Genomic DNA, 12595 nt, shown 5'->3' with positions numbered 1-12595 from the left:
GACCTGAACAACAGAGGTCGGCCACAGCCAACCAAAATTCACCCGTATTCATTGCTTCAGCCGCACAATTCACAATCACAAGAAGTGTTGCTTTACGATTCACATTTCAGTAGCTGTCTTATTGGACGATCGTTGCACCCCACTCAGCAAGCTGCAACCCACTCTGCAAGTAGATGCATTCCAAGATCTGTTCTCTTCTAACAGGGCCTGCAATAGTAGTCCCAGCAACTTCAATTCCATCACAGAACCATCCATTCCATCGTCCCTAGCTAGATCAACAGGCACCAGTATGGCGTGGTTTCCAATTGGTTATCAAACCTACATTCAACCTTGCTGTACGATTCGTGCAGTGCGGATGCTTGCGAAAGCAAAGTGAGGGCAGCAAACAAGACTTTGCAACACCAGCTTCAAGACTTCAGCCAGCGCATACAGCGTTGTGCACAGCGATGCCAGGATGTGGCCACAGAAAACCTTGGATCGAATCCAAGCGAGGACAGCCTACGAAAAGCTGAGGTGAGCTCTTCTCCTATCTCCTTGACGTGCTGAAACGAAACAAAACAAGTGTGCCAGCCCAAAAATGGCAATGTTGACAAGGCAGAGTCGGGCGAGACAGCCAGAACTGATCTCGCGCCTTAATGGATGGATGCAGCATCCCCCAAAGGAGGACCCAACCCTGGAAGCTTACGGAACGCCGGTTGTATGAGGTGGCCATCACGCTCACGACGCTGAACAACAAGGCCATGTGAAGATTCAGGGAACTTAGTCTTGCCATGATGACCAATCATCTCAAGCATCTCAATATCTTTGGCCTGTGCCGTCCAGGTCTTGCTTTCATCTGTGTGATGTATCGATGTGTCTGTTTACAACACCACCGCATCCACACAGGTATTGGCAACTCCAAGTACTAACTGGAAGCTATGCTACCATCACCATCACCCCGGAGTAATTGTATTGGGGTAATTGTATTGTACCTTGACCAGCCTGACTTGCCGTAGCCTAATCTGACATGTCTGCTTCCTCGTCTTCTGCCAGCCTCTGCCATCTCGGAACAATGCGAAATGGTGTGACTTTGCGTTGCACGTCTCTACTTGTGACCCAAACATCCAAGGGTTCGGCCATGAATCAGGGGTGTTGGAGACTGACCGTCCTGAGATAGGTTGTTTCATTGTGTGTATCGCAAGGCGCTCTCGTGTGCTGAACTCTGAACCGGGCCATGTATGGCTAGTTCCCTTCCAACAAGGGACACCAATGCCTTGTGATGTCAAAGCATCATTTGATGATGAGCGTTACAATGCAACCCCCAATTCTTTGCAGCAGCTGTCTGTCAGCGATGTTTCTGATGGCGCTGTGCTTTGCAGGGCAGCATGGCCAAGTGCGTCACGCAGTGCTTAACAGACTACAGGGCAAAGCTGCCAGCCATTCAACGCGACATTGAATTGCAATTCGGTGCCCCCAAGTAGCGCGTCAATCGCACTTACTGCTGCGAAGACAGACACGTTTTGTGCTCACTGTTTTGCTGAGGGTGAATGGCTAGATCATTTTTCGTGGGGGGGGGCAAGATGCTGTAAACTGTGCGGACTTGTTGTTGACAAGTTGTTCTGCATAGACACCAAGCTACGCTGTGTGGATGTTTTCTCAATACAGAGTGTCTGAAAAGGGTTTGAGCTACCATCAGATTCGCCCGCTGCCAACTGGCACACTGTAGACATGTCATGAGTACTGCGTTCCTGTACGCACGTGTATGACTGTATTGCTGTCATGCTAGTAGCTAGATAGCTGGGAGAACTTCTCCACTGTTCTCAAATTGTACTACAGTTTGGTAACGATAGATAAACACATTTTAGGCCTGCTTCTTCTAGCGCCCATTTGCTCTGGCCGGTGACTTTGGGATCGCTCATGCAGCATCCAACTTGTATGGAGCGCAGGCAGTGTTTCCCAGAAAAAGCATCATTGCAAATTCCTAGTTCCTGGATGCTGCAGAGGCCTGTATGGCGGTAAGGGTGATTGGCGGTGCGATGTGAGGAACCACCTGTAGCCACGTTCGCCCACTGAAGGTAAAAGCAAGACGGCGCCAAATTCTTCGACACACCACACACTCCATTTGAGCGACCTTCTTAGAAAACATCGTAACATAAAAATTGTACGCTGCAAAGAAAAACGCTGGCTCCAGACATGTGCGAACGAGGGCTCGTTACAAGGGCCTGCCTCGCAAATTTGAGGTTTCTCGTAGCTACTGATACATGGGCTTGCATTACCTTATGATGCACGTATGGGCAGTTGCTGGCTGTTCGACCCTGTGCGAGAGTCCTCGCCCTTGCACAGGGTTTGACAGCCAGCATAGCCTCGCGTCCCTCCCGAACGTAAAAAGTGTAACTTATGAATGCCTCGACAAAATTGTTACGCAGGTTGTGAATTGCGGGCTGACTTGTGTCGCCAGTTGTGCACCTTCAAGCGTAATAGCCTGGGGGGCCTACGCCCCCCCATCGTGAGTCACGGATAGGAAACCTCACAAAATATGAAGGCCCCTGAATGCAACGCCTTCCGAGCTGTATAAGCGATTTCTGTTTTCTTAGATCGGCCTCTTCACCTTTCGTTGCGGGATAGCGAGTCACCAACATGGTGCGTTTGGTTGCTTTTGCATGCCTCTTGAACACCCACTGATAGGCTGAGCTGCGGATACGTTCTCCTCGTCGATTTCTGCATTGACATATGTTCTTCTGCAGGGTATCGATATCAAGGCCGGAGGTCGCATCAAGAAGGGTCATCGCACGGCCCCGAAGAGCGCCAATGTGTACCTGGCACTTCTAGTGAAGGTGAGCTTCGGACGGGACAGACAAGCAGAAGTCAAACATAGACAATCATCGTAGATAGTATCGTTTGGTTTCCATCCTTGTCGTTGGTGAGCCACGCGTTGGCGCTGACGAAACTGCCTGCTACGCACGAACGCAGTGTCGCCTGAGAGTGCAAATGATGCCTACAGACGTTGTCACTCTGTATTTAGCACAGGTCAAACACTGCTTGTGATATTTGTTGGGGAGGCCGCATTGGCTGCGGTACTGCTGAAAGACCAGAATGGCGGTGAGAGCGACGTGTGAAAGCGTGCGTTTGTGCAGCTGTACCGCTTCCTGGCAAGGCGCACGGATGCCACCTTCAACAAGGTGGTGCTGCGGAGGTTGTTCATGTCCAAGATCAACAGGCCACCTATGTCCCTTTCCAAGCTGATGAAGTACATGGCTGGCAAGGTAAGCTGTCTGCACGGTCTCCATTTGCAGTCCACCGCAGCCTATCCATAGCAGCAAAACGTCATGCAGTCGGGAGTGGGATTCAGTCTGGCCAGGGTGCTCAGCTACTGAGTGTAGCATGAGCAGCAGAGCCCATGGGTTGCTACGTGACTGAAAAAGTTCAGGGTTGGTGAGTGGAGTGCTGGCACAGTTTGGCCTTCTCACAGCTATGCTGCGACGTCATGAGTGCTCAATGTTCTCTGTTGATGATGTTGCCCAATGCACCAAGGATGGTATATGCTGTACCTTTTTTGCACACTGAAATGCAGGATTCTACCAGCGCTTCAGGAAGATTCGTGCGGAGATTGGGGACCAGCGTTTCGCTTGTAGCACAGCCTACGAGGTGCCTCTCAAGAGGCGTACCAGTGGAGGTTTAATTCCAATTGGGAGTCCCCAGGAGGGTCAGGAGTCTAGTCCTTGCCAAGGTGGAATGCTTTGGGGCGCTTAATCATGGGCTCTGCGTTGGCATTTTGGGGAATGAAGGGCAAAACATACCCTGGAATCAACGGATCAATGTGGGGGAGGGTGCATTGCTCTTGGACAAAGCACCGGTTGCAAGCATTTCCATGCCTTGCTTGGTTTGCCTGCTTCCTGTCATCATTGGTATCATGAGCGCATGCGGTCGTACACTTCAGAAACGAAATGTGCGATCGCATGAGCTGATACCATTGACTGCGGAGCGATGGATATATCGCATGGGAACAGCCAGCGGTAGCGTGTATGGATAGCCATCATTACATCACATAGGTAATGGCCAGAACTAGACAACAAACAACAAGGGGTAGCCATCACCACATCCTCCAATTTGTTCGATTGAGGCAGCTTCGTTTCCTTGTGTATGTCTCGTTGCGTGTGTTCCACTGTATAGGAAGAAATGAACAGAGGATAGTGTGTGTGCAGGAAGACAAGATCGCAGTCCTTGTGGGTACCATCACCGACGATGTGCGTGTGTTCGAGGTGGCTAAGTTGAGAGTGTGCGCACTCCGGTTCACAGAGAACGCTCGTGCTCGCATCATCAAGGTATGAATTCCATCGCTGGCAAGACTTATCAGGACTGCCGTTTGAAGAGGACAGTGCCGATTTTCTGCTAGGGTTCTATGTTGTTTCTGCCCCTGATCCTTTGTCGGAAGAGCTAGCTCATCTTGTGTTGTGTATGGGAACAGCCAATCGCAGTGTATAACGTGCTAGCCCGAACAGCGTCTTTCTCTAGACACACCCTTCATAGAGTGCGGTTGGGGCTGTGGTCTTGTGCTGGACACTTTGGGACAGGGTTCCAGTTGGCTGGGGTGATGACAGCTTGCAGATCAGTCTTTGTGTTGGGAGGCAATCCTTATACCTGCTCTTCCTTCTGAGGGCAAGGGCAGCTGCATGTCGCTCGCCAATTGTTGCCAAGCCTCTGCGTACATAATCGTTTCCATGGGGTCTATCCTTTGACCGGTGCCTGAAATCAATTGGGTTGCATCTTCAGTGTAAGACGGGCAGGAAAGGAACGTCCTTCGTGCAAATCCTGTACACGGATGTTGGGATTGGATGCCTGCAATCTCGGGAGTATTGGTGGAATGGAAGCATTTATGCCCGCGTTGAGGAGTACGGTGGGCCAAGCATGGGCTGATTGCATCGTCGTTAGCTTGTAGCTGCTTGGGGATCCTGACAGGGTCGCATCGAAACAAATATGCATGTGCAGGCTGGAGGGGCATTTGATAGCTTGTTATACTAGCTGCTCAGGATTGCACTTACACCTATTGTCCTGTGTATGTGCAGGCCGGAGGTGAGTGCATCACATTCGACCAGCTTGCCCTCATGGCACCCACTGGCTCAAACACTGTCCTCCTGCGAGGCCCTAAGAACGCTCGCGAGGCTGTCAAGCACTTCGGCAAGGCCCCCGGAGTTCCGGACTCGCACACCAAGCCCTACGTGCGCGCAAAGGGCCGCAAGTTCGAGTCTGCTCGTGGTCGCCGCAAGTCCCGTGGATACAAGTGCTAAGTGTATGCCTGGGTGGCTGTGTAGTGGTTGCCCCTTGTGTAATATGGCGCACCTTCATGTTGCTTTGCACAAGGTGAAAGTTGCCGCATGTCATCACTCGTTTTGTATAACAGTAATGACGTCTGGTTGGGAAATGCACACAGGGCAGCTTTTCCACACCCAAATGGACGAAAGCATGGCAATGCCCTGAAGGCCTGTGCCGGCAGTGGAACAGGTGGAATTACAAGCAAGCACTTGCAGGACGAGGAGTTGCAGATGCTTACAGACTGCCTTCTACAAGATGGGCACTGTCGTGTGTGCATGCGCAGTGGGTCCAATCACACATCATGAGCAAGAACATTTTGCCTGAATGTCTAATTCTCCGCCTCCAAGATGCGGAAGAACTTGCAACCATAAACAGTTCTGAGACCAGAGCACTCCTAGACAACACACACGTCCCCTATCAATAATGTCACAGTCCGCTAGTTCGGTTACATTCCTACCAATGCCTGCCAAATCAGAAGATAGAACCACCGGTGTCCGCAGCGGCGCCCGCCTGGTCAGCAGCAGTGGCCTTGCCAAAGGTACCAGCCGCGACCGCATCCCGAACGCTTCGGCTGTCCTCGTCGCTCAACTCGAGGGCCTTGGCCATCTCGTCCTTGAGCTCCTCCGACTCAACCTTGGAGCAGTACGTTCCGTAGACGTCCAATGCCTCCTCCATAGAGCTCCGCTTTCCGGCCCCCTTGAGGTCGCCTCCGCTCAGCCTCCAGCACGCTAACAAATTGTTGAGGTACTTGACAGCTTCCGCATGGTTGCCCCTCCGATAGTCCGCAATCGCCTGTGTGGCAACAGTCTCATTCAGTCAAAAAACAATCCCTGAGTGCTGCGGTTTTTGTTGTGAAAGCGTTAATTTGCAACGCTACCGCATGCTATGTCATCGTCAGAAGAGGCTACAGTGATTCTTGTCGATCGAGCCAAGGTACGGACTGTAATATCAACGTCAACGATACACTCGTTCCTCACCGACACCTAGCCTGTCAACTATGGCTGCATAAGCGGTTTCGCTCGCAAGCTATGGATGCATGGATACTGTGATTATGCTTGAGGGCACACAGAACAACTGCTAGAAAGCTAGAACTGCTGCGAGTATTGAGAAGTATGTAATGCGCAGGCCAAATTCGCTGCCAATGCGAGCTTGAAGTTGACAAGAGGTGTCACCTGTCCACACCTTCCTGCACAGAGAACAGTCTGTAACACACATGATGGCTCTCCTGGCATGTGAGCATCATTCAGAGGGTTGATCATGCGGAGCAGCACCTGAACCATGATGCCTTTGGCGCGGTCCTTGGCCACGGAGTGTGCGAGGTTCTTGGCTTTGTCCGCGTCGATCCCAAGTGAGGAGGGCAGGCTTCCCAATAAGTGCGCAGTGTCGATTCCCCCTTGGCCAGAGGCGACCTGCGACTCGAGCTCCTGGACATACAGCTGCTGGAGCGAGGAGGCCCCCACAACGTTGACGATGTCGATATCCATCGCGTGCAGCTCGAGCACCTTGGCGAGGGTGAGCTCGCCCTGCGCTTTCATGCTGGAAATGTTACCGGTGAGGCGGCGGTTGGTGATGCCCCGGACGATCTTTTGCGCGGTTTCATCGGGGATGCCCATCTTCTTGGCCATCTCGTCCAGCTTCTCGCGCGTCTCGGCGTTTACGTTGCCGCCGACGGCGAGGGTCTCCGCCTGAGACTTGAATGCTTGCTCCGCCATGGAAGAGTGCACCTGCACGGTCACATCCACTCAGCAACGTGCATCACTGCGTCCTGCCTCGCCTCTACATGCCCAGGCAGACTTGAGTGGTGATAACGGTCGACAAACTATTTGGAATGGTATTAATAAAACTCCGATAATCTTCAATGCAGTCACTGCCGGTGAGTCCCTGTCTCCAATGTCATCTGCTCTTAGCATGATGTGAGTTAGCCACGAACATGTGAACAACAGATAATCGCACCTCGTACACATCCATCTGGGAGAGTCCGAGCACGTCGCCGAGCTGGCTGAGGCGGGCGAACTCCGTCTCGTCACGTTCGACAACGATCGTGCCACCCATCGGCAGCTGAACAACATCCCCGGTCATGCAGAACATGAGGTAAGTCTTGTAGATTTCGACGCAGTCCTTCTTGTCGAAGTCTGCTGCAAGCGTGATGTCCTTCTGGCTGCTCATCGTGATCTGCTTGCCGGCGTCGGTGGTGATCGTCTCGCCTGCAGCGCGGTCGGATGCGGCCTTCTCGGCCTTTGCGAGCGAGGATGGGAGGACCTCGGATGTGGAGGCCTCTGGCTGCTCCTCTGCCGCAGCTTCACCAGCTTCAGATGCCTCTGGATCTACGCGCTGGGCCGCCTCCACTGCCTCGGCTGGGCTCTCGGCTTCCGCGGCAGCCTTGCTTGCTGCAGGACAAGTCCTCATATTGTCACAAACAGGTTGTCCGGATACGGGTTACTTCGTTCTTGCATGGTAGGAGACAACGAAAAAGAAGACATGCCAGGTCAGGCAATAATGAGTCATGCCCTGGGAGGCTCCTGCAAGGCTCTTGGCCACCACAAAACCTTGTTGGCTGGAAGCAAGGACACAACAGATTTGCAATCTTTCTCCCGCCCATGGTAGGACTCTGTAAACGTTCTCAGGCAGCTCGAGAAGCTGCAGTCATCAGAATGGAGTTCGATCCCCATTCTGCCCCCCAAAAACATGCATTTCAGGCATCGCAACCCAGAAATTGCAGGGTCTGGCGAAACACTGGCTGCAGTGCAAGCCCTCAGGACGGCTCAAGGTGGAAGTACATTTCCAGCTTGGTGCAATTTGGCTGCAAGATGGCAGGGTGAGAAGACTCACCTGCCTCCTCTGCATCGGCCTCGGCTTTTGCCTTGGCCATGACTTCCATGAGCTCCTTCATGGCATCCTCCTTGGAGGCCCCGGGTGTCGAGCCCTTGACGATTTGCACTAAAGGAGCCAAGATGACATTGCTGAAGTACACCACCCGCTTCAGCTCTCTAGCATTCTCCAACTTGCTGCTCTTAGTGCGGGCTCCATTGATCATCTTCACCAGCTCTTGGCGTCCCAACTCCTCAAGCACCTGCGGACATGTACGCTGCAACTCAAGCAACACTTTGCCAGGCGGTTTGCTTTGTGGGTCTGTATCACGAAGATGCATGACCATTTCGGGCAGAACTGGAAGTCGAACTCCATTCCGGCAAAGCACTGAGATCAACAATCAACAAGCCATTTCCCAGGGGTTGGTCGTCCACGGAGGAATGGCTACATCTTTGATGCCTGGACAACAGCGCAGCTCCTACTTGGGTGATAGGGAACGGCGAAGTCTCAAGACATCCAATGACATTGCTTCGGCGAAAGTGGACCAGCTCCCACGGATTGCAACACTACAGCGCTCATCAGTCGTACACATCGTATTCAAAATGACTGGTGCATCTCTCCATGGATTGGATGAAGACGCACAACATGTCTATGCATTTCCAGTGTCCATGTGGATGCAGCAGCGTTGTATCAAGAAACATCATTGGGCATTGCGAGTTGCAAAAGCTTTTCACAACCAAACGATTTGGGTTTCAGAGAAAATCAAGCTTTCATTGGTTCTGATCGGTCGGCATCGCACCCTGAACGCAGCTTCACTGTCCATACGCATGTCCTCCATCACACGGACGATGTTGTCACGCTCGTACTTGCTAAAGTTGTCAATGCCAACATCCATCGCCGACTTGAGCGCAGCGCGCAGCACGCGCCCCTTCACCTCGACATCTATCGCAGCCACCTTGCCTATGGGAACGCACAGCAGCCGGGCCGTACGCTCGAGGGCGGCGGCATCTGAGTCATCGATCTTGCCGTCCTTCACGCACTCCTCCAGCTTCTGCCGGTACAGTGACTCGTGCAGCGCGGCAGCCTGCTCGCCGGGCATGCTGACCTGAGTCAGCATCTGATTCAGCAGCATCGCAGGAGAGGGGGAGGCGTCGAGGGCTCCTGTCCGAACAGCGTTCCGAAGCAAGCGGGTGTATGCTTCGACAATGATCTTGATACGAGTCTCCTCGGCTCGCACAGGGTTCAGGCCCAGCAGGGTGACAAGGGCTGTGAGCTTTGCATTGATGTCCTTGCTGAGCACGTCGCCTGATTCGCGAAGCTTGGTCTCCATGTACAGCTTGTACAGGTCCTGCAGCATGTGGTTGTTGTTGATGCTACTATTTAGAGAATTCGATTTCTATCAGGTATAGCAACGAACAGGATATCAGCATGGGTGAGCATTTGTCCACAAACGACATCGCAGCTACAGCTCCTTCACGTGCTGGAATGAAGGATGAAGCAATCAGCGCAGCAGACCTCCCCGGTCAAGCGATTCAAAAGAAAGCTCTCAAGCGGAGCGAATCGCACCAGCAGGTCGTTCTTGTTCTCGTACGCATACGACGTGCCAGCGGTCGAGATCGGTCCAAGACCGGGGACGAGCGCCTTCTCGGCGTCGCCGAATGCAAACGCGACGTACTGCGCGCTGAGCGCGAGAAGGTCGTCCAGCGCGGAAACCGCGCCGGAGTAATCGACACTCGCCCCCCGTGTCTTCATCACCGCAACCGCCGCTTTGAGACGAGCGTCGACGTCCGCCGCAACAAAGTCCCGCACCATCGCGGCACAAGCGTCGTCAGCGAGCCCCACGTTGAGCTGCACGCGCCGGAGCTCCTGGAGAGCCTCCGCGTTGGGGGGGATCTTCCCGCCGAAGTCGCCGACGACACGGCCCTTCATAATCGTGCGCGCGCCGTCACGCTTCGCAACGGCGACCTGCTCAGGGGTCACCCCCGGGAAGCGGGCTACCCAGGGGGTGAGAAAGCCAGAGCGGAGCTCTCCGAAGAGCACGCCAGAGACATAGACGATCTTCTGAAAGGCGCGGAGCTCCTCGAACTGCGCCTCCCGCCCTGCGACCTCGAGGCGGGAGCGGAAGAAGTTGCGGCCGACGTCAATGTGGCACTGCGCTGCCTCCTCGTCTGCTAGGCCGAGGGCGTCTAAAAACTCCCGTAGCTTGACGGATTCGTCTCCGCGCAGGGGGACGTCACCTGCAAGGTTTCATATTCGGTAAATATTCAGTGAATTCTTGGATTGCCATCAAGTGCGGTGAATATTTAGTGGTTTCTTGGGTCGGGTAGCTGGAGCAGTGATCTGTGTAAAGGAAAACCATGGTCGCATTGCACGGCGGTCGCACGGCAAGGACTTGTGACACCGTCAATTGGAGACACGTATGCCAACCATGAACTCGTCCGAAAGCAGCAGAACCTCAAGATCAACCCAGCTCATGCTGTATCATCACAAACGACTGCTGCTTATACAGTGTTGTGGGTTTGCGCCATCACAGCATACTTGCCTCAGGCGATGGTCGCATTGAATCACCAAGCAGTACTTGGACTTGCCAATGTCCACGTGGATGCGGTAGTGTTGTAGTAAGATACATCATCAGCAGCATAGTGTCCAACGCCCCCCCCCCTCGTCCTGTTTCTACGCGCCCCATTTTGCTTGAGAGCATGGATTCGAGAGCTAGAGCCCGAATCCTACACATCTGCAGTCCCTCTCTACAGAGGCCATTTGTAGGAGACATGCCTGCAGGGATCATGCTCTGAAGGTACGCGGAGTAGATTTGCTTGACCTCCATCAGCTGCGCGGTGGACATGTTCACGGAAAACTTGTCGTTGATCTTCTTGACTGTGTTGGGGTCCAGGGTTGTGGGATCGTCGCTCTCGACGATCGCGTTCCACAACTCGACTCCCGCACCTCCATCACGAGCGGATTTTGCCTTGAGCGCTGCTGCTCCTGTCGCAGCCGCGCCGACGGCTGCGAGCGCCACTGCTGTGACCGGCTGTGGCAAACTCTCTGCATTGGCACACCCCTCAGGTCACCGACGTGGCTTTCGCTGTCCACCAGCCAGCCTGGTGGCGTTTCCTGACAGCAGATGGGAACCACGAGACGCGTGGCTGCTAGTCCACGGCTATGAGCGGGTCTGCGCGCTCATGGAGAGCGCCAGGGTACGCAAGACGCGTCTATCTCGACCCGAGATTCTCGAGATACGGTGCTGAAGCGTACAGAATGCGTTCGTGTTGGCGTGTGATGATTTTGGCTCGAATATGCAAATCACTTCGTTTCACATGACAGAAGTGGCCGCGAGTATGCCTACGGCAGGTTGCGTATGGCCCCGAGAAGAAAGCTGCGCACGCACAATGCGATATAACCTTTGTGGACAGCTGATAGCTATATTTAGCCTGCAAATTCGTCTGCAGAATCCTTGAAATGCAGAGATATGTTGCCCCATTCCAAAAGACAAGCCTATGCAGAAGCTGCTATGCGATAATTGTTATCGGAGAGAAGCTTGTAGGTGTCAATAGCAGGGGAGTGCACAGCAACGCAATCCTGCACATTGGTACCACCCAAGGATACCATCATCAAGGATACCCACTTAGACTGCATTTCCTGCATCGTGACTTGCGACAACCATTGGTGCTAGGTGATGGGGGGTTTCCAAACTGTGGCCAACCTACCACAGATAACATCTTAGGCACTGTCGGCACTCCAACAGAAAATGTGGACGACATACACGAATATGGCATGCTATTGATCACGGGATGTCAGGGTATCTTGATGTCATGCCGGAATTGTCGCGGCTCATCACGGTTGAGACGCACCAGGTGCCCTGGAGCCAGCTGTGTATCCCGCAAATGCGGCTGCGCCCGCGACAACCGCTGATGCTCCATAGAAAACAGGTGCGGGGAGCTTGGTCAGCACAGCGGCAGCTCCTTCATGTTCTCTGGGAGCAGAAAAAACTTTCTTGAAACGCTGCTTGCGCTCCTGCATGGAATGTTCCTCATTGTATCGTCTGCTCAGGGTCTATTGGAGCTCTGAATCCAAAGCGCGCACAAGATGACGCACCTCTTCGGTTTCTGCACGACGCTCTGTCTTTTCTGCAGTAGCCTTTGCAATAACCTTTTTCTTGGAGCTGGTGGCATCACCCCTTCGACCAGGCACACAGCCTGGCCTTGTGGCCACACGCGAACTCTTAGCACCACGCATGTTCGCACAGAGCTGGCACGAAAGAAACGGATTAGAAAGGGTGAGTGTTGCATGCGGCGTGCATGTATCCTACCGCCCTCTGCGTTGCAGGATACTGGCTTGACGTTTTGGATGTGGTGTCGATAGGGGTTGGCGGGTTAACCAAACGAGCAATACACACACACACCGCGTGTCCAGAACCTTCTGAGCCTCGGTTAGCCCGTACTTGCTGCAAAGCTAGAATACGCATCTCCAATCATGTTGGAAACCATAGGCTGCTATG

General features: G+C 53.4%; 2 protein-coding genes across 2 annotated transcripts; one reads left to right on the top strand and one right to left on the bottom strand.

Annotated features, from left to right (window-relative positions):
• The first annotated feature begins 2597 nt into the window (after positions 1–2597).
• LOC149808714 (large ribosomal subunit protein eL18y-like) lies at positions 2598–5269 on the top strand. The gene is made up of 5 exons (XM_089995186.1): positions 2598–2619; positions 2724–2813; positions 3114–3242; positions 4182–4301; positions 5043–5269. The coding sequence occupies exons 1-5, from the start codon at positions 2617–2619 to the stop codon at positions 5262–5264; spliced, it is 564 nt and encodes a 187-aa protein (XP_089851312.1). The 5' UTR covers positions 2598–2616; the 3' UTR covers positions 5265–5269.
• A 1913-nt stretch (positions 5270–7182) lies between these two features.
• LOC149808713 (protein TIC110, chloroplastic-like) lies at positions 7183–12333 on the bottom strand. Its single transcript, XM_089995184.1, has 7 exons — positions 12193–12333; positions 11949–12111; positions 10873–11142; positions 9613–10334; positions 8897–9493; positions 8119–8359; positions 7183–7676 (listed from the first exon to the last, which is right to left on the bottom strand). Exons 1-7 carry the CDS (start codon positions 12331–12333, stop codon positions 7183–7185), a joined length of 2628 nt encoding a protein of 875 aa, XP_089851310.1.
• Positions 12334–12595: the final 262 nt, after the last annotated feature.

This window comes from Nuphar pumila, unplaced genomic scaffold, assembly GCF_984573655.1.
Source record: "Nuphar pumila unplaced genomic scaffold, dmNupPumi1.hap1.1 HAP1_SCAFFOLD_2398, whole genome shotgun sequence".
Taxonomy (NCBI): Eukaryota; Viridiplantae; Streptophyta; class Magnoliopsida; order Nymphaeales; family Nymphaeaceae; genus Nuphar; species Nuphar pumila.
The sequence above is the reverse complement of the archived record's forward strand: the minus strand, read 5'-3'. Positions and strand labels throughout refer to the sequence as shown.

Excerpts from the sequence above, each read along its gene's own strand:
- LOC149808714 (XM_089995186.1), top strand. Across the intron at positions 2,814-3,113 it reads ACCTGGCACTTCTAGTGAAG|CTGTACCGCTTCCTGGCAAG; the intron begins GTGAGCTTCGGA and ends GCGTTTGTGCAG. Across the intron at positions 3,243-4,181 it reads TGAAGTACATGGCTGGCAAG|GAAGACAAGATCGCAGTCCT; the intron begins GTAAGCTGTCTG and ends GTGTGTGTGCAG.
- LOC149808713 (XM_089995184.1), bottom strand. The coding sequence starts at position 12,333 with ATGCGTGGTGCTAAGAGTTCGCGTGTGGCCACAAGGCCAGGCTGTGTG. Across the intron at positions 12,112-12,192 it reads GTCGTGCAGAAACCGAAGAG|GAGCGCAAGCAGCGTTTCAA; the intron begins GTGCGTCATCTT and ends CATTCCATGCAG. Across the intron at positions 7,677-8,118 it reads GGCCGATGCAGAGGAGGCAG|CAAGCAAGGCTGCCGCGGAA; the intron begins GTGAGTCTTCTC and ends CTTGTCCTGCAG.